This window comes from Amblyomma americanum, chromosome 4, assembly GCF_052857255.1.
Source record: "Amblyomma americanum isolate KBUSLIRL-KWMA chromosome 4, ASM5285725v1, whole genome shotgun sequence".
NCBI lineage: Eukaryota > Metazoa > Arthropoda > Arachnida > Ixodida > Ixodidae > Amblyomma > Amblyomma americanum.
Window position 1 is genome coordinate 9,093,192 of NC_135500.1, and position 27,194 is coordinate 9,120,385.

The window sequence follows — 27,194 nt, forward strand, 5'->3', positions numbered from 1 at the left end:
AGGAAAATCGCGGTCCAAGCACGAGCTCTCAAGCTCTTTGGCATCGTTATTGAACAGTAAAGCAGCGCTAATCGGCACGAAATGAAAAGCACCGCCTGCACGACATTAATCACAGATAGGCAATACTCCATCTGAACACAAATAGTCATCCCCATGTCGACAACGTTTGCCTGTAAAGCCCACCTAAGTTTTTCAACATGGTTGCAGCTACCCGCCTTTGATAGGAAAATGTCGCTTCTTACGTGTGCAGTGCACAATCCAGTGCGCACGCGGTAACTGGGTGATAGCATTTTTGTCCTGAGGTCAAGCATCTGAGTTGCTCGTACGTGAGCCCTGTGGAAAGGGACATTATTTTTCCCACGGCTGATAGATTAACATTGCCACTCCAGTTCTCTTGTCCCTCTGTTTACCACCGCAGGCACAAGGCTTTATCGCTGTCTTTTCTATTCCGCACGTGACCACATTACTGTGGAACGGTCAGTTTCAGCGATGTCAAGTTTTGCAGTGTTTCAGATCTTTAACTGTACTATAGATACTTTATCTTAAATTTTGCGAAGAGTACTTAACTTCAGCTTAGAGGACGGCAATAATAATTCTAATTCCTACTAGTTTCAAGTTCGAGTTTATTGTCAAGAAAAATACAGTGCATTAGAGCATATATTACAGGAAGAGGTCCCGTAGCAGAAAGCTGTAGCGAGACATCTAGTGAGAAAGTTGTATGAATTTCTAAACGTTAGCTTTGAAAAGAATAGACAACAATTAGCGCGAAAGAACAAACAATAATCGTAATCAGAATTACAAAACATTAATACAACAATAAGTACAATTTCAAATATGGAAATAATAACCATGAAAGAATACACACATAACGTTGTTCTTTGTTAGAAAAATTGTGATCTAAGAAAAAATGAGAGGACGTACCGATCGTTTGAACGATGTAAGCAACGATGAGCATTTTACGGTGAAGGCTAGACTATTCCAGTGGTTGATTGCTGCAAATCCATCTGTCGGTTTACCGTAGTTGGTGCGTACTTTAGGTAATAGAAAATTATGAAGAGAAAAGCGCGTGATAAAGGGATTATAAAGGCTACTTTTACCGCTAATATAAAGTAACTTCTGGTTAGAGATGAATTTAAACGCAGTAATTCGCAAATTACATCTCACAGCAAATTAATCGGAAAAATACGCAATTCATTGAAAAATGCAGTGACATGGGTATTGTAACGACTGTTTCTAATGAATCGGACAGCTTGTTTTTGAACGTGTTGACGAGCTGGTAATTGAGTCTGATATTTAAGACCTCAAGAAGTAATGCAAAAATTGAAATGACTGGATGAAGGCATAATAAAGCGTGACTAGCGTTGGGGTGCTGAAGTTGTTACGTGCGTTCACAAGAATTGATTAGCCATATCAAATCTTTTGTTTACCTTGTTTATTATGAGCAGCAAACTTCAAAAATGGGTCAAGATCTACATCAAGGATTGTACAATGGTGACAAGCATGAATTTCTTGACTTTATAAAAACTAAAGTTATGTGAACTTGATTCTTTATACGCGAACTAAAGTCTATGTAGCTAGTCTTTTAAGGTATAATTGTCAATTTGTTATGTGCGCAACATATATTTAAACTAGCTATGTCTGACTTTACTTGAACAGTTAATGCGTTGATGCTCGTGTTAAGGGAAAAACAGCCGTGTCATCTGCGTACAAAAGACACTGCGATGACGGTGAAAGGCATAGAGGTAAATCAGTATTGTAAATTAAAAATGAAAGAGGACCGAGTAAGGAACCTTGGGAACCATCTATGTTGACGATCTTTTATTCGGAAGGAGGTAAAGAAATCAGCACTACTTGTTATCAGTTCAATAACTTGTGATAAAATCTAATGCGGGTCCACTTACGCCGTGAAATGAAACTTAGCTAAGAAGAATGTCGTGATGAATGGTGTCAAATGCTTTAGTGAAGTCAATGAAGACGGATTCAACAAGTTTCTCTTCATTCCCGTCTTCAATTTATCTGTAAGTGCTATTACTGCAAGTTATTAGAATATCCCCGCGAAAGCCGAACTGCCATAGGGGGGACACGAAAGAACAGCACACGTCAAAACAGCATATGTCAAAACAGCGCACACAAAACAGCACAGCGACAAAACAGCACAGCGAAAAAACGGAACAGTGACAAAATGGCACAGGGAAAAAAGCACGGCGACAAAACAGCTCAGGGAAAAAACAGCACGCGTCTAAACGGCGCACCGGACAAAACGGCACACCGACAAAACAGCACAGCGAAAAAAAAGCACGACAGAAGACCGCGGGAAAAAACAGCATGACGACAGAACACCACATCGCACTACGGTGCAGAGCTGCTGGATGGGTGAACTATTGTGACCATAACGGCAAACGATAAATCAGAGTGACCTTTGGAGTTAGCGAGTGCTCGTTTCGCTGCTGGTTTCTTTCTGCATTATGTAAGAGGAATCTGGGCAACTGGGCAATAATACTGGGCAATCTGGGCAATAAAATGGCCCGGGCATCTGCTTTTCGGTCAAGCGCCCTCGGTTTTCTTGGCTGCTTACGATGCATTACATGCCGCCGCGCGTGGCCGCTTCCTTTTGCACAAAGCTGCTGCCCGCTCTTCATTCAATTTCATTTTTATTCAATACTGCCAGCCTTGGTAGGCCCGGGCAGGAGGGGCAATACAGCATCCCTTACAGAGTAAAAAAAGCTTCATTAGAGCTCCCTACACTACAAAATAACTTTTTCTGTTGATTTCTTTGTTGTTGATATCGGTAACCAGAACGGTTCCTTTGGAATTTTACTCCCACTGAGCTCTGATTTCCGATTTTGACACTAACCTGTAAATAAATTAATACTTGCACCACGAGGTTTAATGTTGTACTACATGGTTTGTAGCATGAGCATTGTGAAAAACCGCAGCAGAAAAACTGCGACCAAATCAAAATCCAGGGCCAAAAGGGTTAATAAAGTCGGACAGTGCGCTGTGCGTTCTCGGAAGGCAAATATCTTCGGCATCTTCCCTTTTTGGGAACTCAGGCGCGCTTGAACTGTGTGACTGTGCACTTTAAGCATTGCATTCAACAGGCATTGTTTACCAGTTTTCTCTTCGTTCTGATAACGCCCACATAGGGCAGGCGGGCAGAGGTCTTAACGTAAATCTATGAGAGCATGTCTGATAACTCCGCATGAGAACTGCTGAATATCTGCCCGACCACAGCAAGATTTATACCTTTCCACACTCTAAATCCCACAAAGCTTTTCGGGCGCTGTAAAGACCAGTTAACGAGCTAAATCGTGGAAGTATGGTAAATCACAAAATGCCACTGCGGCACGCGCATCACTACACTAATAATGAAACAGAACACACAAAAAAAGACGAAACACAAAATGATACATGAGTATGATGCAGTCACGCGCTAGGAACGTGCGCAAAATCGAAAAACACCTCGCTTTTTGACCATGCGCACCTGCTTTGTGTACTTCACAACATTTAAAAATCAAAAGCCTCGAACGGAATTGTAGAATTATTTTCGGATTTCGCTTCAGTTGCTAATTCGCGCCTGCTTCCTACAGTTGTACTCTTTCGTGGTTCGTCTTTTTTGTGCGCCCCGTTTTACGACTATCAATATATCAACTGGCTCAATGTTAGAAGCTGCTGAGGTATCAGTACACCTTCTGTTTATCTCCTGTACGAAGAGCGAAATTTTCTGATAGGTACCCGGGGTCATCAAACACTTTTCCTTCACATTCATTCTTCTCTTTATCTTTCACTTGTTGTTCTTTAGACATTGTTTTCTTTTTGCTCGAAGTTATGGTCATGCGCTTTATTTGCTCGTTGGTGTGCTGTATTTTCATTTTATTCCATTCAGAGCTCAGCTGTCTACACCTCACCTTTTTATGAGTGCGGCGTCAATGCAACTAAGAACGAAAACCACGCAAAGGACGATACACAGGGAAGAAGTAGACAGGACGAGCGCGGACTTGCAACTGTTTATTGAAACACATCTTCCTTCCATCACCAACCCTACGCATGCGCAACAAGCAAACTCTTATCTTATCGAGTTCAAGAACTTCAGCTCCTTCTTGTACAGATAGACCGAAGCCTCGCTTACACACTTCTCGGGCCCATATCTATCAATCTGCCAGGCTTCGATGACCTCACGTGTTTTCTGGTCTTTGGCCCTTCCGATTATCTTTGTACGCTCAAAGAGTGGCGTGCATTTATTGTCACAAGAAAGACAGTGTTTGTGCAAATGCATGCCGCTGTGAGAGCCCAACGAATTTTTGTGTTCTTGTAGGCGCTTATTAATGCAGCGTCCCGTTTGTCCCACGTAAACTGAGCCGCAACTAAGCGGGATTTCATACACTACTCCCATTCGACAGGACACAAACTTGTGTTGTGGTTATTAATGCAGCGTCCCGTTTGTCCCACGTAAACTGAGCCGCAACTAAGCGGGATTTCATACACTACTCCCATTCGACAGGACACAAACTTCTGTTGTGGTGTAAACCACAAAATCAAGTTTGTGTCCTGTCGAATGGGAGTAGTGTATGAAATCCCGCTTAGTTGCGGCTCAGTTTACGTGGGACAAACGGGACGCTGCATTAATAACCACAACACAAGTTTGTGTCCTGTCGAATGGGAGTAGTGTATGAAATCCCGCTTAGTTGCGGCTCAGTTTACGTGGGACAAACGGGACGCTGCATTAATAAGCGCCTACAAGAACACAAAAATTCCTTGGGCTCTCACAGTGGCATGCATTTGCACAAACACTGTCTTTCTTGTGACAATAAATGCACGCCACTCTTTGAGCGTACAAAGATAATCGGAAGGGCCAAAGGCCAGAAAACACGTGAGGTCATCGAAGCCTGGCAGATTGATAGATATGGGCCCGAGAAGTGTGTAAGCGAGGCTTCGGTCTATCTGTACAAGAAGGAGCTGAAGTTCTTGAACTCGATAAGAGTTTGCTTGTTGCGCATGCGTAGGGTTGGTGATGGAAGGAAGATGTGTTTCAATAAACAGTTGCAAGTCCGCGCTCGTCCTGTCTACTTCTTCCCTGTGTATCGTCCTCTGCGTGGTTTTCGTTGTTAGTTCATGGATTACCAACTAGCCCCCCATCGTACACTCCGTCAATGCAACATTCTTCGATAAAACAGTTTTTGTGACGAAACGGCCCCACAGTGTCGTTTTTTCGTTGCACAGTGCAACATCTTGATATTACGTTTTGGTTATTCATCTCCAATATTCTCGGGCAAATATTTTGAATTTTCGAAAATTGTAAGATACTTTTATGGATATATTGAAGATAATGGTCCATTCTTCTGGTATTGAGAAGAATTTTTTTTAATTGTGCTCATCGATTGCATCGAACATTTAAGACTACCAAAGAATGCAATAGGGAATGCTTCGGGCGATAGCAAAAACGTTAACAGAAAAAAATGCAAGACTGCCGTCGAGTGATTCACTTCACTTCACTTCACTTTAATACCTTAAACACCCTCGTTAGAGGGTATTACATAAGGGGTGGGGCACACAGAAATGAAAAACAGAAAGACTAACAGATAAGTTGAAAGTTATACAAATAAAAGATTATCACTAAGCAAGTACACGCGTGATTTCTTCGATGAACAATGATTGGCATGTGATAGCAGCAAGTTCACGGGGAAGGCCGTTCCAGTCGTTCGCGGTCCGGGGGAAGAATGATGAAGAAAATGTAGTGGTGCGGGCGCGAGGTCGTGACACTTGCTGCTGATGGCCGGTGCGGAGGGAGATGCGTGGTGGTGGTGCGCAGATGTAGGGTTCCTGTCGTAGCTCAGAGTAAAAAAACTTGTGAAACAAACATAAACTAGCAATGTAGCGGCGATGAGCAAGGGTAGGTAGGCTGGACTGTGATTTGAGGGATGATATGCTGATATCAAAAGAATACGATGAATGAATGAATCTAGTTGCTCGGTTTTGAACTGCTTCAATTGAATTACAGAGATATGCTTGCTTTGGAGACCAGATGGGAGATGCGTATTCTAATTTTGATCGGACTAATGATTTGTATGCGAGGAGCTTGACATGCTGAGGTGCAGAGCGTAGGTGACGCTTTAAGAATCCTAGTGTTCTGTTGGCGGATGATATGATGTTTGAAATATGCGTATTCCATGTAAGATCATGACAAATATGAACACCAAGGTATTTGTATGATCGGACAAGATCGAGAGGAACGTTAGATATGCTGTATTGGAACAGAAGAGGGTAATGGCGACGATGGAACGACATATATTTGCATTTACTTGTGTTAAGTGTCATTAGCCATTCACTGCACCAGTCTTGTACATGAGTTAAATTATTTTGAAGGGATTGTTGGTCAAAGGTGTTAGTGACTGTTCTGTAAATAACACAATCATCAGCAAACATCCGAATATGGCAATCTAATTTCTCAGGTAGGTCGTTAATATAAATTAGAAACAAGAGTGGCCCAAGGACGGATCCTTGGGGCACGCCTGAGGAGACTGGTAGGAGGTCAGACATTTGGTTATTGACTACGACTGATTGGAAGCGGTGAGTTAAGAATTCTTTAATCCATGCTAGTATATCGGGATGCAAGTTTAGGCGAGAGAGTTTCAGAAATAAGTGGTTATGAGGTACCTTGTCAAATGCTTTAGCGAAGTCGAGAAAAATTGCGTCAGTTTGGAGGTTAGCATCAAGATTGGCATGCAAGTCATGAACGTAAAGTGCTAGTTGACTTTCACATGAGTATCCTTTGCGAAATCCGTGCTGCGATGAGTGAAAAAAGTTATTTGAATCCAGAAAATGCATTGTTAAAGAATAAATGACGTGTTCCATGAGTTTACATGGTATGCTGGTGAGTGATATGGGTCGGTAATTAAGTGGTGAATCTTTGTTACCCGACTTGTGGACCGGAACGACCTTCCCCACTTTCCAGTCATGGGGTATGACACCTGTAGAAAGAGACTGTGAGAACAGCAGGCATAAAAATTTGGCAGAAGTATGGTTAACGTTTTTTAGTACCTTGGTGTTGATTTTGTCAAAGCCGGCAGATGATGACAGTTTTAGTTTATCTATGAGACATGATATGCCGGCCTCAGAGAAAGTAACGGCTGGCATTAAACTTCTTTGGTCATTTGCTGTCATGAGGGGGGGCGGTTCCTGTTCATGAGTGAATACAGATGCGAAGGCAGAATTAAATATGTTAGCACACTCGACATCAGAAACAGCACGCCCGGAATCATCAGTTAAGGTAATAGTGCGTATAGATTGCGGATTTAAAAGCTGCCAGAATTTAGTCGGGTTATCTTTAAGTATGTTGGGAAGGTCAGTATGATAAAATGAGCGTTTAGCGTTTTTTACTGCGACCAGGTATGTCTTTTCGGCAGCGTAATATTTTTCCCATGCGTAGTCATTTCCAGTCTGTTTAGCACTATGGAACAAGCGTTTCTTTTTGTTTTCTAGTCTTCCTAGAGCCTTGGTAAACCATGGTTTCTGTTTGGTTGCGCGGAAGCTGCATTTGGGAACATATTTGTTAGTAAGTTCGTTGATTTTATGAATAAACATCGACCAATTTTCGTGGATGGTTTGTTCCGGGAAAGAGTGCTGAAAAAATGGGAAATAAGCTTCCAACGCCCTGTTTATAGCCTCATAGTTACCTTTGTTATAAAGGGTGATTGTTTTTTTGGAAGTTTCTTTTATTGTTGGAGTGAAGGTAAAAGACGCATGGATGACTTTGTGATCACTAATTTCCCGGAGATAAGTAATGGAGTTGAGGCATTCGGGGTGGCTAGATAGTATAAGGTCAAGAATGTTTGCGGTGTCTCCGGCGATGCGTGTAGGCTGGGTTACTAATTGAGTAAGATTAAAATTTAAGCACACATCCACAAACTCCTGTGATTCATGCTGTCTAAAAATAGGCTGATGAGGGTTATTCCAATCTATGTCAGGATAGTTAAAATCTCCAAAAAGAAGCACGTGTGCATTAGGGTGTTTTGTTGTATGTTGGTTCAGAATGTTGTGCAGCTTTCGAGGGAATTCGGGGTTATTGTGGGGGGGCCTATAGCAAACACCAATTAGTATAGACACTGGCGTGGCGCGACAAAGCAGCCATAATATTTCGAGGTCAGATTGGATGTTAATGTGGGAACACTGTAGTTGATTGCTGGTAGCGATAAGGACGCCTCCTCCTCGGGGGACTTTGCGATCGGCACGGAAAAGGTTAAAATTAGGTAAGTTGCACAGAACTTCAGTGTCGCCCACATTATCGGTCAGCCAAGTCTCTGTCAGCACAAGCAGGTTAGAGCCTGTTGAAGATACAAGGCTGGATACACTATCGCACTTTGAAAGCAGACTGCGTATATTAGTATAGATAACCGAAAAAGAAATATTCTGTCGAGGGGAGGTATGGCGTGGATTAGATAAGTGACGATTGTGCGGTGAGCGCTATGCTATTTCTTTCACCATTTCGGTGGCAGCATCAAAAGTGTAGCGTTTTTTGCCGAGAAATAGGGTCTTGTACCGCAAAGAAAACGGTCCGGTTTCTGCTCTTGCAAATGCGACAAGATGTTTGCGGGCTTTTTGAACAGAGCGGGTAAAATCTTCTCCAATGCTATAGTTCGTGTCCTTCAGCATAGGACCTTTGGAAAGGATAGTTTCTTTGGTTTTGAAGGAGACGAATTTTGCTATAATTGGCCATTGGCGGTCCTCGTTATGGCGTCCCAAGCGATGGGCACGCTCTATCTGACTGGGCTCTAAGGTTAACTTTAACTTATTCTGACAGTGCTTAATTATTATTTCTTCAGATTCGATGAATGATTCGCGGGGATTGGAGTCTGGAAGGCCATAGAATATCAGGTTGTTGCGGCGTGATCTGTTTTCTGTGTCGTCTATTCGGGCCTCAAGGTTAGTAACAAGAGCTGCCGTCCCGGCGGCAATGGAATTGACGGATTCTAGATCAGATTTTAGGGTAGCAATGTCCTGAAAGAGGCTTTCCAGGTCTGCTAGGCGTTTGCTCAGGTCGGAAATGGTTTGGTCGACAGAACGCATCTGACCTTTAAGGTCCTGTACATCCGCGATTATTTGGCCTTGACCGGCTGACAACTTCTTGAGTTCAGCAAGAACACTATCAAGTTTGTCCGGACCAGGGTTCATCTCAACATCTCCGGACAAAAGAAGAAGATATTTTACAACAGAAAAGCATTCACCAGCAATAGAAATGCAACACTGCAGGCTCGGAAGCTGTACCAGGCAACGGTCACTACATTTTTTAGAAAAGAGGCAGTATGATGGACTAACCTGCGTAGCGAAAACCAGTGGATGAGGAGGCTGCGACATGGCACAGCTACCGAGCCCACAGAGCGCGGGCGGAAGGCGGTGCTCTTTATATGTTGACAGGGTCGATGTTGTCGCTGGCGGTTGCGCTTGCCATCCGATGTCGAGGGTCCAGGAAGGGGGTGCTCTTTTCACCGATGCATCTGCGCTGCTCAAACCGAATGGTCCGTTGTACCCGACGCAGACCGGCTGCTCTAGGTCCGGCAGAACAAGCCACGAAGTGTCGAAGATGGCTGGGAAGATATAGGCAAAGGCAGGCGCGAGCACCTGCGTAGCGAAAACCAGTGGATGAGGAGGCTGCGACATGGCACAGCTACCGAGCCCACCTCTGCGTTTATATCGATTGTTATAGTGAAATCTCCCATTATGCGAAAAATTGCGTTCATCAACGGTTTGCCGCTGACAAATGCTTTTGTTCAGAATTGGTGGGTATGCTTTACAAATGCCCCAAGTCCTTGAAAGTGGGGTAATGAATAAGTAAACAAACAAACAAATCACTTAAATTCAGGAGAAATACCTCGAATACTGTAGAAGCTCCACCCATTATTATGATATTTTTGAAGTCCTGCAGGCCCTTACTACAGGCCCAAGCAGGGCTCATTGTTTTTTCTCGGCTTTGTCCTCGTGTTTCTGGTCAAAATCATTGTTAGGTATGCACGTCTTCCAACTACCCCCACTTTCTGCTCTCCGATGTCTGCCGCTCATTTTTGCGCCCAGGTTACGATTGTTACTTTCCAGTGTTCAATGCTGTGTTTATCAATTTTTGGCAGATTGACCGGGAGGATTTTGAGTACGCCTTGCTGCGGCCCAAGCGTGAAGAGTTTCTGCACATATTTCTCAACCGTGGCTTCCTAGTGCACAAGTACCTGTCGCCAAAAAGGCTTCGACAGCTCTTCTCAAAGATACAGCACGAAGAGTTTTTCCGGACTGTGTGCTGGGAAGGAGCGTTGGGCCATAGTCTGGTACGTATGAATTGCATAGTGAACCTTTTCAAACACGCTTAATCTTAATAGGTACCACTGTTGTAGTATAATAAAGCCAAATCCTGCGTACTGTTTGTTTCTTGACTTTAAGGATACCACATGCACGTCAATATGCTCACACACCACGAGTCAATAAAAGTGGGGACGGAAAGTTGATATGCTGATTAAAATTATCTCACTCACCGATCACAAGATGTTCGTGGGGATAATTGGAGAAAGAACGAAAGATGAATTTTGATTCTCAGGAAGACACTTCCGCTTCCGCATAATCTGTATTATATCTCTCGGTGTGTAGACAAATATACCGAATATAGAGACTGCCAATATACAACGTTAATAAAATGTTCAAAGGTATCTCATATAATTGCAAAGGCGTCTAGCAACATAAGCGCGTGAAAGCACAAAAATATCTAATCCCACTTATCCACTAAAGGAGCTTTGCAAGTTAATAGAGCTCAGCCTGCTCTGGATATTCTGTTCTTCCCTCGAAAAATTCTACAGGCATCTGCTTTACCATGTAAGCCACTAAAAACCGCACGATGGATGTAATTCAGCTGATCGGACTGCACAGCCGTAATTAATTCAACGGCGGTAATGGCTACGCCGATGTCCTAGGATAATATGTCGGTGCTTTTGATACGGCTCAATTCGGGCTAATATGATGTCCGTTTTTTCTATCTCATATGAGTTGTATGCCTGAGTGCTCAATATGAGTGCATAGTTAAAGTCATGCATTTTTCTCAAAAACAGAAGAGCTTGTGTTGGGTTTAATGGCGCATAAGCAGCTAAAGCTATTATGCGCAAAGCTCAAGGTAAAAAAATTGTTTTCTGCAGACTTTTACAAATATGTAAAAAGCATCGGTGATATAAAGGGCCAAAACGTCCGTCCGCACTAATTATTATCAGAGGAAAGGCATCCTATGAATGGTTAGTATTAAAAGCTTTAAAGAAGGTCAAGTAACCTCAGCAGCCATCCTTGGCTGGGCAAGAGTCTTCAGGCTCCCAACCAATATTAAACACGTAAGCCTCGTTCTCGTGTCTGTGCACTTGTCACGTCCTTTGTCCCCTGCGCTGCTGAAAAACCAAACCTCGTTCTCAGGACTGAGAAAGTAGCAGAGGTGTGGCAGAGGTGTAGCGAAACAATGGATGAAAATTTTATTTCTCAAGAATGCTTGCTTCGTTTAGAATCCTAAAAACAAAGATGCTAACACTGTAATTATCACCCAAGATAGCGCTGGGTGTAAAGAAACGTGTTCATTATAAAATTAAGTAAATGTCTTGTTAGTTTTCTATTGTTTGAACATGAGAATAAAATATGGTTTTGTGGAGGTCGTGTCCACATCTTTAGCAAAGTGGTTCGTCTTCTCCCGTAAGTAAGACGTTATGTGACAGGTGTGTGTGTCCTATGCGAAGACGACATAAGATTACTTCAATGAAGCGTTCCTGGTGTCTACATGACTTCCATTCTCTCATGGTGGGATTTTCGAAGTGTAGTTTGTTGTTGAGAGCATTATCCCACTCCTGCTGCAATTTGTTCTTAAGGTCACTATGTATCAACACCATGCAGTCGCTATGAGGTATGTTCACATTTTTTATTTTATTACTCCAATCTAGTACTGCTCAGGAGTCGGCTCTCTCGTTGCCCTTTATGCTGACGTGGCTCGGGACCCTGCAGAACCTTAGCATATGTATTTGCGCTTGGACTTTTTGATGTTGTGTCCGATGTTGTCTATGAAGAGATCAGCTGCATGTCTCGAGTGCAGCGCTGTCAGAAAGTTTTCGGAATCGGCATGCCGTTTTCGATGTTCTCATGTGCAATTTTGCTCAAGGCTTTACACAACCTTCAGCTGTAAACATTGATGTATAACTTGGCAGTCTAATTACTTGTTCTCATTTCCCCTCTACTACTGCACTTCGCATGTGAATTGCTGTTTTTGAGCACTCTGTATAAAATTATATAACATGCATATTTTTCTTTCAAGGTCTTTTTTACGAACCTATGTTAACGTGATGTCACGTAACGCGAGAAGGCTGCATCATGGTGGGAATGAATCATGTATTGCGGCAATTTCAGGTAGTGCATCTAGTATTCCTTGTCCATGACATGTATCTTCATAGCGTAATAAAAAGGTCTGATTGATTGCGATTTATTGTTGGACAGTGTTCTGGATGGGCGCTTAGTAACTATGAGGTATTAAAGGTGTTTTGGTAGGGATAATATTTTTGGTACGTATGGACATGTAATCATTGCTCTTCTGTTTCCAAGGAATGGTTCGTTTGTTTCTACATAATAATGCTTATGGGGGATGCTCCGTACGCGCCAGTTGGGAGACACATGCTCAGGTTTTGTATAAGATGAAGTTTTTTAGCTTATGATGGCCTTGCACTCCCTTACACAACGCATCTAGAGTATAAACAAGACAGCAATAGATCTCATTTGCGAGTTAGTGCTTGTCTGCCTCGTCCTGTCCATCTTTTGTGTTTCCTTCTGGCTATTTTTACATCATAAGCAAGACCGTACTACAGAGCGGTAGATCAGTAAAATGCCCATTCTATTAGACCCCGATTGTTTTCATGAGAGTACGCTTTGATTATGTTTAGGGATTCAGAAGCTTTCCTTTTGAGAGCGTTTATGTGAGGTGTGATATGCCTATAAATTCGTGTTCTTTTTTAGAGGTACCTTGGTGTTCTTTAGGTGCAAGGCGGGGTCAGTTTATCGCCCTCGATTGAGTGAGAACAGAACAGCCACTGTTTTCTGTGTGGAAAACAGGAATCCATTCCTAGCTGCTCATGTCACTAGTTTATTGATAACTGTACATGTCTTGCATGTTGATACGTTTGCTGATGTGCAGGTTATCTGGAGGTCGTTAATATAGAGTAATACATAATGAATTTTAGGATTCTTTTTGTAAATACAATTCATTTTTAGATCAGTTATGCTGTGCCCAAAATATACCCACGAGATACCCCATTTTTCTGAACGAAGTTTTTCGAAATGGTTGAGCCAAGGAGTGCATGAAATGATCGATTGGACAGTAAGTCATTTAAGCAGGTCAGCGTCGTGCCGCGGATGCCTAGGTAGACTAGGTCGCAGACGATCCCAAACCGCTAAGCTGTGTGATATACTTTCGCAATATCGAAAAAGACGGTAACACTATGCTGTCTGTCTATGAATACTTCTTGGAAAGTAATTTGAAACCGAACAACATGGTCAGTTGTGGGGCACGTTTTTTCAAGCCACACCGATAAATGTCAAGAAGTTTACGGGATTCTTGGGCAAAGGTTAACCTAATGGTCAGAACATCTTGAAAAGATTTGGCTAGACAATCTTGTTAGGGCTAAATGCCTGCAGTTGCTAGCAGAAGTTGGTGGTTTTGCAGATTTCAGGAATGGTACAATAATGGCTATTTTCTGCTCTCGGGTATTTCTTTCTGTGAATTTTTTGTTAAATAAATTCAAATGTGCCTCTATAGCAGGTTCGAAAAGAACCAATATTTCATAGTGTATTTTTTAGGGTCCTGGAGCATTTTTTTTTTTGCAGGAGAGCTATTCAACATTTTTATTGTTCGTTTGCACGTCCACTTGTTCCAAGTCGTATTTTGGACAAATTTTTGCAGTTTCGAAATGACTCTATACAGTGTGACGAACTAGAAACCGAAGCGAAGAGTTCCCTAGTATGTTTGCCGGTTTTCTTATACTTGTTGGTGTACTAGGTGTTGTCAAAAGAGGAATAGTGAACGGGGAGAAGCTGCCAATTAATTTTCGAACCTGCTGTCACATTTTTTATGTGATTTGACTGTTTATAGATTGGACATATCTCTGCAATGATGACTTCTCGGAACTACGGACGTACCAAGCTTCAGCTCTTGCAATTTCAAAACTTACATCATTTGCCTATGTCGGCTTTCTTCTGAATGTGCCTTAAGTTTTATTCGGCTGCTTTTTTTTTTGCTTCCTTGCAGATGGGTTCAACATATTTCGTTCTTTTGTTGCACCGCTTCTGAAGGCTTAGGAACAATTAAGTGTGCGGCAGTTATAATATAAATTGTTAACTTTTTATTTATCTTATTGATGCTGAGATTTCCAAAAGCAATTTTTTCTGATGGAGAGAAAAACCCCAGTGTGCTTGCCTGCTGGTAGTCCTAACCTTTAATCTCCCTTGTTCACTTTGTGATTTACAAGAACCATCTGCCCAGCCTCTCTGTACCATATTTTTCTTAAGAGACTTTGCTCTAAAGAGATCCCAGACTTCTAAATGAAGCGTCCAACGTCGCAGTTCTTTTGGAATGACTTGAAGTGCAGGTGTTAAATTCAGTCCTACAGGGAGATGATCGCTGCCTTAGGGGTTTTCAATCACATGCCATTTAAAATCGCATTTAAAACAAACGCGCAATTCGGCGCACAAAGTTGTTAGCCGGGTTGAAGCCTGGTGTGTGTGTGAGGGATTTGTACCGACCACATTTGTTCCTGGAAACCGTAATGGGGGCGACCTTCGGAGGGAAGTGGCGGGAGAACCTGTGGTAGCAGAGGGATGCGGGTGGCATAAAACAAATCGTCGTTTCGTGATGCAGACTTTAGAATTCAAATTTGTCAAAAAATTGCAGCAAACAACTTAGCTAACGCTCTTCATTTGATATTTGATATCTCCTTCGCGAATCATTTATTTTTTTCACTTCCCCAAAAAGAGGCATGGCGTTAAAATTGCCATCTACCAGATAGGGTTCTAGTAGTTGTGCTAAAAGGCTTTCTAACTCTATGTGGGCTACCTTCAGGTGTGGCTCGAGCTTTACGAAGCACACGCTAATGGTTTTATATGTAAGCAGAGTGGCTGCTATAGCCTCTAATTTAGTTGGGATTTTCACTTCACGCTCTGCTATGCCACTCCGCACAATGATGGCTACCCCTCCCAATAGCCTGTTCGCTTGCTCTCGGCCATGGCGGAATATCTTATACTTTTGTATTACACTTGTATCTGGAGACCTAGGTAAGTTTTCTGCAGGCACAAATCAGCAGGGGCGAATAAAAATAAAACGCCCTTTTTGTCAATGAGCTTATTTAAAAGTTTCCTGCGGTAGAAAATTGTTATGAACGCAATTTTTTTACGCATGTGAGTTGGGGAATTCTCTGTGATTTGGTGCTTGTATCCTCGCTGCTTTGTTGTGAGGGCCTTTCTTGTATTCCAGCGTGTCCTTATATTTCTAGAGACGGAGCGCCCAGCGGGTTACACGGCTTGCTGGGTTTTGCAGTTTTAACGCGATATGTTATTAAGGCTACTCTTCTGCAGAAAATTCGGCATCATTGTCGGTGATGCGAGCGAAAAATTCCCGGAGAATGCACCTAGGGCCGCCTAAGTCACGTGGTGTCATCACAACCTGCCTACCGCATCGGGAAGAAACTTACCACTGTGGAAGGTGGCAGTCAAATTATCAATGACTGGATGCGAGTGGTTTCTCTGACAGAGCAACTTGGATGCACAAGCTCCACCGGTGGCAGCACCTGCGACCCCAGGGATGTTGCGAGCTGCTTATCCGCAGCAACACTGCCTCAGGAGTGGTATGAGGACTTAAAACGTATCTATGAACTTTTACTCGAGAAATATTATGCCAATAATGCTATCGCTTCATACCCTTAAGTTGAAGGTTAAGTGTCCCTTCCAATTTTGACATCCATGACACTGACAGCTGATCAATCTCAAAGCAAACTCGCGAAATTGCGTGCGGGAAGAATGCTAAACAGTCCCAATGCGGTTGTAACATGTTTCTACTGCACCACTGTCCCGCCGCACAGGAAATAAACTGCAACTAGACGTCCTGCGTAAGCGGGAACACCTTCATACCAATTACTAACTTTCGGATATGTTGAAATTATTTTGCGCGTGATAGGCGCACAGAACAAATTCCAGAACCGATGGTGAACCTGAACTACAAGCACACAAGTGATATTGTTACGTGGCGGCCAGCCGAAGAAGGAGACACGATGATCGATGGCAATGAGATTATTTAATGGCTGCTGGCCTAGCGCGAGCGCTACAGCGCTCCTGCTCGCGCCACTGCACAGTTCGTCGTGTTCTTCGTCACACTGCCTGCAAGCAGAAGCTCCGCGACTTATTTGGAAAGCCAATTGGACGCAAGCTCGCCGCTAAAAATGACCTCGCTTCTCGAGCTCAGTCATCGACTGAGTCTTACATCTCTTACATCCAGGACGTCCTCGCTCTTTGCCGTAAGGTAGACAGCGCCATGACAGAGACCGACAAGGTGGGCCACATCCTCAAGGAGATCGCCGACAACGCTTTTAACTTGCTACTATGCAAAGACTGCGCAACGGTCGACTCTGTCCTTCAGGTATGCCGGCAGTTTGAGCAAGCCAAACACCGCCGCATTGCTCCCCGTTTCGACCGCCTTCCGAACACGGCGGCGACATCCTCCTGCGAAGACCTGCCAACACTGCAACAGCCGTGCCATCCTGCCAACTTAACCAGAATTATGCGGAGGGAACTGGAGGCTATGACTCCCATCGCCTTCACCCCTCAGCTGCCTGACACTACGATTGCCCTGATCCAGACCGTTGTTCGCCAGGAGTTCGCGAACGCAGGTCTCAATTCTGGCCTACCCTCTGCGTCGCCCTGTACACCAACCAGCGCTCCATTGATTGCCGCTGCTTCACCGACTCCGGCCATCCCACCGCGTTATCTATACCGGAATCCTGCGGCCCCCCTTTCTCGTTCTTGTCCAACCATCCTCTTAAGCCCGTAACCACTCAGCGCGTCTTCTTCGTCACACTACCCGGGGCCACCGAGCGATCGTCCCGATCGGTGACAAAGAGACGCGCTGAGTGGTTACGGGCTTAAGAGGATGGTTGGACAGGAACGATGGTGGCCCCGGGTAGTGTGACGAAGAAGACGCGCTGAGTGGTTACGGGCTTAAGAGGATGGTTGGACAAGAACGAGAAAGGGGTGAAGTTCTGGCCGCCGCGATGAATGAGATGGATGAATGTCTGGTCTTGAAGCTTCAGGGCTGCAGGCCGCCAAGAGCCAACGGTCGAGGCCCCAGGACGCGCCGAACGGCCTGGGCAGGGGAACGGTGTCTTCAGATGTAAGCGGCGTCTCGGGTCGGTGGGTTCGATTGGTCAGGTCCTTGCGTCAGGTTCAGTTCATCGTGTTGAGTGGTCTGGGCGGGGGACGGGGCGGGGGGAACAACGGCAAGGTCGGTTTGGGTCTGAAAGTCTGGGGTACGGCCGAGCGACGCACGCTAAGAACTCACGGCTGACGAGCACGGCTGACGCAGGATGCTGAAACTCCCCGGACCAGGACGTCGATGGTGCCCCGCAAACTCCACCAAATGTTACGTTGCGGCCAGCTGAAGAAGGAGACACGATGATCGAAGGCAATGAGATGATTTAATGGCTGCCGGCCTAGCGCGAGCGCTCCTGCCCGCGCCACTGCACAGTTCGTCGTCTTCTTCGTTACAATATTTCTACTTTTGTTGCCTCACACGTTGTTACACAAGTTGTTTTTATGACCTTCAAATTACTGAGACCATGTCGTAAAATGCGACGGTAAATTTACCCCCAATTTTTAGTTAAATTTGACCTGGTTATTAGGGTTATGATGAAGGTGCCTCACTAAGACTTTAAAGCATTGTGGGCAGGTCCGCAAACGCGTTCGGTTTGTTCGTTGAAATATCATTGTCGTCACAATATGCGCACTGCAATTTCTTGCCACTCCTTGTTATCCACCAATTCGACGACTTCGAGCGGATGTTTGGTTTACATGGCTTTAACGTCTCAAAGCGACTCGGGCTATGAGGGACACAGTAGAGAAAGGTTCCAAAAATTTCAGCCATATGTGGTTCTTCAACGTGCGCTGACATCGCACAGTGAACGACACTCTAGCATTTCGCCTCGATCGAAATGCGACCACCACAGCTTGGACTGAACCCACCTCTTTCGGATCAGCAGCCCATCTTACAGCGAATGTGCGTATGATGAGCGATCTCGAAAAAGCAATTAAAGACAGAGAATGGTGCAGTAGAAAATAAATAAGTTTCTAGACAAAACAACATACGCAACATCTCGACACTGGTGATCATTCCTACAGCATAGTCAAAAGTTCGTAACCTGACTTTGGCACCCAATTAGAATGCTCGTTTTTCACCTACGTCTGTTAAGTGGGAGAGTTCCTGCGGCCGCCGCTCAGCGCGATCACCGACTGCGATCACGAAGATATGCGAAAATGCTCTTCTGCGCATGTCAATACCCCCCGAAGAATGAAGCAAATCAGCTGCCCAGTACCATGGCACAGCCCACCAGGTGAAACGCACGACGTATGATTTTGTGTAATGTAAACTGGGACAGGATGGCAAAACTCATAAACAACAGTGAACGATACGCATGTCACCAGACCAGCATAAGTTCCAATTGTTTCATGTGATGTGATGGTAGCTCACTTTTAAGTCGTGACAGGCACCACCGGGAGTTATACTTTACATCAAACAGGCCGAAATGCGCTATAGGTCCACTGCGGAAACCCGTATGGCGCGATTGGTGGCTACACATGCGGTTCCTTTGGCGTGCACTTGTGTGCTCAACTGCAATAGCCGTTACAATTTATAACTAGAAACACGGGTTCTGTGAATTCCGCTGAACTTTCCGTGGCGCCACTCAGTCTCTTGGTCGCGCGGGATGCCGCGTTTGTGGGGCCACTTAGTCTCAAGGGGACGCCCGACCGGGACTCGGCTGCGCGGCGGCTGTATTGTGGTTAGCATGTCGCCAACAAAGGGACCCGTCCTGTCTTCGTCTCCACTTCTTGCAGCGGATATCTTTGTGTTCTTCACGCCGTCACGGCAATAACCTGTCTTTAAGAAGCTTAGACAGGTACAGCGTTTGACGTGTGCAGCGTCAAGGGGTTGTCGAGACTTCGGGCAAGCAGCAGAAGCCTCTAGGTAGGATCAAGTGACCACGAAGCGCATTGTTCCCTTGACGATTGTTTTGTTTTGTTTTCGGTAAAGAACCAAACGTCTTGAGTTATCGTTCCATAAGTATACATTTGTCTGGCAGACACGTGTGCGAAAGAGAAAACAGTTGCCGAGGGTGGGAATTTAGTTACTTCTGTGCGGCTGGAATTGGTAGCGGCGTATGTGTTGTTTGTGTGTTTGGTTGTTGGTTGCAACCTCTCCTTTCCCAAATGTTTCTCTGGTCGAGAGAATTGCAGAGTTTACGCTTTCCTTTCCCCGACCATTGTTTAGTGGATATTTTTTCTCCAATCTGTAATTAGTTGGCAGAAACCTTATTTGCCTATACCTAACCGCCGATTGGCGAGGAGGATCGTTTGTTGTCCTAATGGCTGCTGTCCCCGCTAAGGGTGGAGACAGAGGGGTTAAAAGTGAGTGCTCTGGGTTGAACTTGGGCTGAATTCGTGTGATCAACGGCTTAGTCATCTTGTTATAAGTTTTCTCCTTGCTCGTATCTTCTTGGTTTATTTATGTTGTAAATAAAATGTTAACCTCCTTTCTTCGAGTTACGTGGTTGTTTGCAAGTTTGCGCCTCCAGCTTAGCGCCACCGACATTATGAAACCCTGATTTCATCACAAACAAGGTGTTTCCTTTTATCACCACCTTAAGAGGAACCAGGATCGCAACTGGCGCAGTCGAAACAGGATCGCAACTGGCGCAGTCGAAACAGGATCGCAAAATCTTCCTACTCGAGGCATTGGACGGAACGTGAGAAGACAAGTCAGTGGACAAGCTAAAGAGCAGTTTGTCCTAAAGGAGAAAACGTGAAGCTGCTGTGACGACCGCCCATAATGCGCAGGTCCACACGGGACGGAGAGGCAAAGAGACACCGTATGGCTCAGTTTAAACAAACAGATATATTCAATAATTACACATGATTAAGATTATACATCAGAGGCTGGGGCGTCCGAGCTTACGTGCCGAAGACTTCATGGGGACGATGGAGGGGCTCCGGAGTTGATCTCGAACGGTTGCTGGCAGAAGCTGCACGCCGTCGGGCTTCGGCGCTGAAGGCCCCCTTGGCGAACGATGTCGTCCTGAGCGTGCCCTTTTCGGTCCTCCTTGTCGATTTTTATATCCTCTTATCCCCCCACTCCCTAGGGTGAGGACGCCCACGCCGGAGTGGGGGGGGGGGGGGGGCTAGGGCTTTCACTTGGGCGCACAAACACCCCACCGCACTTATGGTCTCGCCCCCTCACGTGTTCAGTCCGAGGGAAAGAAGGTTGTCTTCGAGGTAGCGCATAGCGTCGGCTGTGGTAAGGCGCGCTCTGGCCCGCTGACAGTTCCCGCGGGTCACCGGCCTCCGTTCTCCATCAAATGACACTCGCTCCTCAAGGTAAGGCGCGCTCTGGCCCGCTGACAGTTCCCGCGGGTCACCGGCTTCCGTTCTCCATCAAATGACACTCGCCCCTCAAGGCCGGAACGCGAGGTCACTAAAAGGCCGGGAAAGTGGTCCCTTGTCCTGGGATGTGCTCGGGAGGGTTGATTGATGAGGCCCGCCGTCTTGCCACGGGGCCAAGCCCGCCGAAACGAGGCCGCCCCTGGAACCGCCACGGCAATTGGGGAGGATAAAGCCCGTTTCCCCGCGGCGGCGGCGGCGGCGGCGTTCGACTCGTGCCGACACTATGGAAAGGGGGGTCCGGTTGTGCTTTCGCCGCCACTGGGGGCTCCGTCTACGCCGCGCCGTCGAACGCGGAACCTCGTAGCACACACAAGGAACTGGCACCAACATCACGTTACCATTTCTCAAGAGCCTCGAGAATTTGTCGACGTATGTCTCAATTTTAATCTTTCACAGCTAATAACTGAGCCAAACGCATCACAGAGATTTCACAAAACATTCTTGACCTCATTCTAACTAGTCATCCTGAGACCATAGCTTCTATTACTTACCTGAGAGAAATCAGTGACAAAATTATTCACGCCTCATTTAACAATACTCCCGTCCAATGGAAAATGTTTAAAAAACAATAAAGCTTTACGATAAGGCTGACTACGTAGCAATAAATAATGAATTAAACTCCCTCTTATCCACGTTTGAACTTCACTTCCATCAGCGTACAGTCGACGAAATCTGGTCAATCTTCAAACGCAAAATTAGTGATCTAACGAGCAGATATATTCCAAAGTGCACTGTCAACAGTGATTCCCAGAATCCTTGGTTCAACAAAACACTCAAAAGACTAAAAAATAAAAAGCAGCGGCTGTACCGTGCAGCGAAACTTAGACCCAGCTCTTCTGCATGGGAAAAATACTAAAGCGCTGAAGATGCGTACTTGGCAGCTGTGAAAAGCGCGAAACGTTTCTTTCTTCACAATGACTTACCCAAAATGATAACAAGTAACCCGAGAAAATTTTCGAACGTCATAAATCCCCAGCAGTCGCACGACATCACCATTACTAATGATAACGGAGACTCTGTTAGTGATACTCAGTGTGCCGATATATTTATTACTGTCTTTTCATAAGTATTTACGAAAAAACCTGAAGATCCATTCCTTTCACTACCTTCCATTACTGAACTGGCAATGCCAGCCATCATTTTTAATCCAAATGGAATTTTGTGCACAATCGACAAATTAAAAATTTCATCGTCAGCCGGAATCGACGAAATTAACACAAAGTTTTACAAAAACACCAAGGACATTTCATCCAAGTTTTTGTGCTTGTTGTTCTCTCAGCCACTCGCCACAGGTATCATCCCGGAAGACTGGAAGATGGGGAAGGTCGTTCCTGCTTTCAAATCAGGCAACAGAGACTCTCCACTCAACTATCGCCCCATTTTCCTGACTAGCATCCTTTGTAAACTCATGAAGCACGTCATCTACCCCCAGATAATGCAGCATCTAGACTATATATTTTTTCACTCCATCCCAACATGGATTTAGAAAAGGCTTATCGTGCGAGACACAGCTTGCCATCTTTATTCAGGATTTTCATTCCAACTTTGATACTAACTTACAAACTGACGCCACCTTTTTAGATTTTGCCAAAGCATTCGATAAGGTACCTCATCAAAGTCTACTCTTAAAACTTTCCAGACTAAACATGCATCGAGAATTTATTGCATGGTTAAAAGAATTCCTCACACATCGTTCAAAGTCCGGTACTATTAACAACTACTCCTGTAACCGTCTACCGCTAACATCGAGCGTTTTTCAGGAAACTGTCCTTGACCACCTCCTACTCTTAATTTATATTAACGATCTGCCAGAAAATGTATCATGTCATGTTTGTCTGTTCGCCGACGATTGTGTTATTTATGCCCCAGTTACTAAAACCGCTGATCAAGAATCCCTCCAGGACAATCTTAACCGCATTCCATTATGGTACAATCGCTGGTTGATGATTCTTAATCCCAATAAGTGCAAGTTCATGCCTTTCCATCGTCGTCGCAACCCGCATTTATTTACTTATAAGATTTCTTATTCTCCTGTGGAATTTTTCCTGTCCTATACTTACCTCGGCATCGCTTTCAGCAATGACTTATCATGGCGCGAGCACGTAACAAAGCTAATATCACCAGCGAATAAAAAACCAGGCTTTCTTAAACGTCATCTTCACGACGCCTCTCAAAATGTAAAGCTACTTGCTTACAAATCATTAATCAGGCCAAAACTTGAGTACGCATCCGCCATCTGGAATCCACAGCAAGCTTACCTCATTGAATCATTGGAAGCCGTGCAAAACAGAGCCGCCCGTTTCATTCACCGCTCATACTCATCCTATATTAGTGTTTCATCTCTCAAGCTACAGTCCCAATTAAACAGCCTTTCCCTCCGTCGCCGTATTTCTAGCCTGTGCCTAGTTTTCAAATTTTATTACTCCCGCCTCAAACAGCAGCCATATATCTGCGCACCGCCATCACGCAAGTCTCACAGCATTGGTCATCCGCTGAAAGTTTCACGCCAACTTGCCCGTACGACTAGATTTTCGAAATCATTTTTGCTCCGAACAGCAAGCGACTGGAACGACCTTCCCCATGAAATTGCAGCCATAACCTGTCCATCAACCTTCGTAGAAAAAATTACATCCCACCGGTCATAATAAAAAATGCTTGCTTCCTCATGTTAACCCCAACCCTTATGTAAAACCCCCTACAGGAGGTCTTCAAGGAAATAAAAATGGAATGAAATAGCCAAATCGAAAAAAGTTTTGAGCATTGTGTTTGATGTAAAAAGGTTTCAAAACTACTTGTATGGGCGAACTTTCAATGTGCTGACATACCATCAACCGCTAACCGTTCTCTTAGGGCCAAAAAGAAAAGCAGTGCTGTGACCACTGCTATAGGTACACCGATAGTTTGTTTTTCTTGCAACCTCCAACTATAAAATAGAGCACAAGCCCGGCGAAGTGGTTTCCTCACTGAAGTGGTTTCCTGGAGGAGTTACACGGGTCAAGTCTCCAACTACGTATTTCGATGTTGTTGGGAACAAAGTGCGTTTTGTACACGCACAGCATTTACGATTTACGACATGTGTGTGTGTGTGTGTGTGTGTGTGTGTGTGTGTGTGTGCGTGCGTGCGTGCGTGCGTGCGCTGTCTTTGTCGAGTGTAAATAAAGCCGTTTCAAGAAACCAACGTTTTTTCTGTGGACGCAACACTCTCGACGTCAGTCTTTCAACGCAGTGTGACGTTCCTTGTGTGTGCTACGAGGTTCCGCGTTCGACGGCGCGGCGTAGACGGAGCCCCCAGTGGCGGCGAAAGCACAACCGAACCCCCCTTTCCATAGTGTCGGCACGAGTCGAACGCCGCCGCCGCCGCCGCCGCGGGGAAACGGGCTTTATCCTCCCCAATTGATGTGGCGGTTCCAGGGGCGGCCTCGTTTCGGCGGGCCTGGCCCCGTGGCAAGACGGCGGGCCTCATCAATCAACCCTCCCGAGCACATCCCAGGACAAGGGACCACTTTCCCGGCCTTTTAGTGACCTCGCACTCTGGCCCGCTGACAGTTCCCGCGGGTCACCGGCCTCCGTTCTCCATCAAATGACACTCGCCCCTCAAGGCCGGAACGCGAGGTCACTAAAAGGCCGGGAAAGTGGTCCCTTGTCCTGGGATGTGCTCGGGAGGGTTGATTGATGAGGCCCGCCGTCTTGCCACGGGGCCAGGCCCGCCGAAACGAGGCCGCCCCTGGAACCGCCACGGCAATTGGGGAGGATAAAGCCCGTTTCCCCGCGGCGGCGGCGGCGGCGGCGTTCGACTCGTGCCGACACTATGGAAAGGGGGGTCCGGTTGTGCTTTCGCCGCCACTGGGGGCTCCGTCTACGCCGCGCCGTCGAACGCGGAACCTCGTAGCACACACAAGGAACGTCACACAAGTGTGACTGGGCAGTTAAAGTCACCGATGGGCAGTTAAAGTCACCGAAAAGAATAATTCGTGCGCTTGGGTACCTAGTTGTTAATTGTAGCAAAACACTGTTAAACTCACGGGGGAAGTCAGGGCTATTATTTGGTGGTCGATAGCAGACGCCAATAAGGGTTGTTATTGGCGCAGTGCGTCAAATGAGCCACGTAATTTCAAGGTGGTATGCGATGTTGACAAGCAAGAATGGTAGTTCTCGATTAACGTCGACTAAAACACCCCCCCCCCGTCCCCAAGAGAACCATTGCGGTCGTTACGAAAGAGGCGAAAATTTGGCAAATCATGCAGAACTTCAGAATCGCTGATGTTTTCGTTGAGTTGCTTCTGTAAGTACAATTATGTTGCTTCCGGACGACAATACAAGATTTGATACAAGGTCGGGTTGGGGAAGGAAGTTGTGTATATTTGTGAAAATGACGGAAAGGGAAAGGTTGGTTCGGGAGTTGGTTCTAGGATGACAAGCTGGTAGAGGACACTGTGGTGACCTGCGCCGAAAAGTTATCTGCTATGCAATTTCCTTCACTGTGTTTGTCGTTTCGTCGAAGAAGTAGCGTTTGGGACAGGTATGAAGCGTCTTATAGCGAAGCGAGGATTTATCAGTTGTTTGTTTTAGAAATGCAACCAAGTGCTTTCGAATATTTTGTACACGGCGGGCATAATCTTCGCCGACATTGAAGTTCGTTCCTTTAAATTCGGGCACTTTGGATAGAACACTTTCTTTGGTCTTGGATGATATGAATTTTAATTCTCAGGGCGTTGATGGTTTGGGGTATGACGGCCAAGCCGGTTGGCGCGCTCAATTTCTTTGGAATCCAAGGCTATTTCCAGGTGTTCTAAGCAATGATCAGCGATTATCTTTTCAGACTCGGCATATGTTTAACGGTGGGATGAATCAGGCAGACCGTAGAAAGTTAGATTGTTCCTGCGGGAGCGGTTTTCACAATCGTCAAGACGAAGCTGTAAATCTTGAACCAAAAGAGCTGTCTGGCTAGCAGTTGACTGAATGATTTTATCGTCGGATTTAACAGTGGACAGGGTATGGAAATAGTGCTGCCAGTTCAGTGAGGCGGGTATTGAAATCGGATATCGTTCTGTCGATTGAGAGCATACGTCCTTTTATATCTGGCCCGTAAGAGATTAGTGCTGCCTGACCATCAGACAGCTTTTTTAATTCTGCCTGGACGACATCCAGTTTGTCAGGTCCAGGGTTAGTTTCAATGTCACCAGCAAGAAGTAATAAGGACCGTACACTATGACAACATTCGGCACAAATAGCGGTCAAACACATCGGGCTCGGCAGCTGTATCAGGAAATAATTACTAGATTTTTTTAGAAAATAGACTGACCGGTACAATTACCTGCATATTGAAAGCCAGATTCGATAACTGTGCCGTGGCACAGCTGCCGAGCCCACCGATAGTGCGCGGTGATTGCCGGTCTTTATAGGTGGCTCGCCGATTGATGTTACTGCCGATGGTGTTTCCCAGTCCAAGTCGAGGGTCCAGTTTTTCACGTGCGCAAAATGGGCAGAGTCTCTGATGGTGCTGATGAAGCGGTAGCTGTCTTCGACAGCACTCCAAGAAAACTCGGCTGGGGACCAGGAGGTGTCCAGGAGGGTCCGAGAGGCGTCAAACAACACGGTTAGCAGAAGGCAAGCGGAGGCTTGAAAGGGCACCTGCATGATGAAGAAAGCCAGATTCGATAACTGTGCCGTGGCACAGCTGCCGAGCCCACATAGTGCGCGGTGATTGCCGGTCCTTTATAGGTGCCTCGCTGATTGACGTTGCTGCCGATGGTGTTTCCTAGTCGAAGTCGAGGGTCCAGTTTTTCACGTGCGGAAAATGGGCAGAGTCTGTGATGGTGCTGATGAAGCAGTGGCTGTCTTCGACAGCGCTGCAAGAAAACTCGGCTGGGGACCGGCAGGTGCCTAGGAGGGTCCGGGAGGCGTCGAACAACACAGTAAGCAGAAGGCAAGCGGAGGCTTGAAAGGGCACCTGCATTATGAAGAAAGCCAGATTCGATAACTGTGCAGTGACGGAGCTGCCGAGACCAAATTTCCGAGCCATAATTGCGTCCCGACGGTAAGAGAGACCACGAAGGAAATGGAATTGGTTTGTATTTTCCTTCGACAACGTGCGACAAAACAGGACCAAGTCCATATTCGGACCCGTCATATGTTAGCTGTATTTCCTTTTTCCAAAAAATGTTCATTAGTTGACACGAAATGTTGACACGAAATGGAGAAAGCGAACTAGAAAATTGACAAGCAAATATCTGGACAGCAGTAAGGGGGCAAATCAGCAATTATCGGTTAAGAAAAAGGTTAAAGGAACAGAGAGAGCTTTGTGGAAAACAGGGATGCTGACGAAATCGGCACTAGAAACATACCGGACCTTTAAACAGGAAATTGTCAAAGAAAATATCTATGATAATTGTAGGGGAAGTTCTTTGTTGTTTGAGGGCAGGACTGGAGTTTTGCGGACTAAGAAGTATAGA

General features: G+C 45.5%; 1 protein-coding gene across 1 annotated transcript in view; it reads left to right on the top strand.

Annotated features, from left to right (window-relative positions):
* Window positions 1–27,194, top strand: part of LOC144127733 (transient receptor potential cation channel subfamily M member-like 2) — a 547,241-nt gene that overhangs the window by 320,687 nt on the left and 199,360 nt on the right. The window contains exon 9 of the mRNA XM_077660634.1: window positions 10,119–10,310. Coding sequence (XP_077516760.1) covers window positions 10,119–10,310 — 192 coding nt within the window. The remainder of the gene's footprint in view (window positions 1–10,118; window positions 10,311–27,194) is intronic.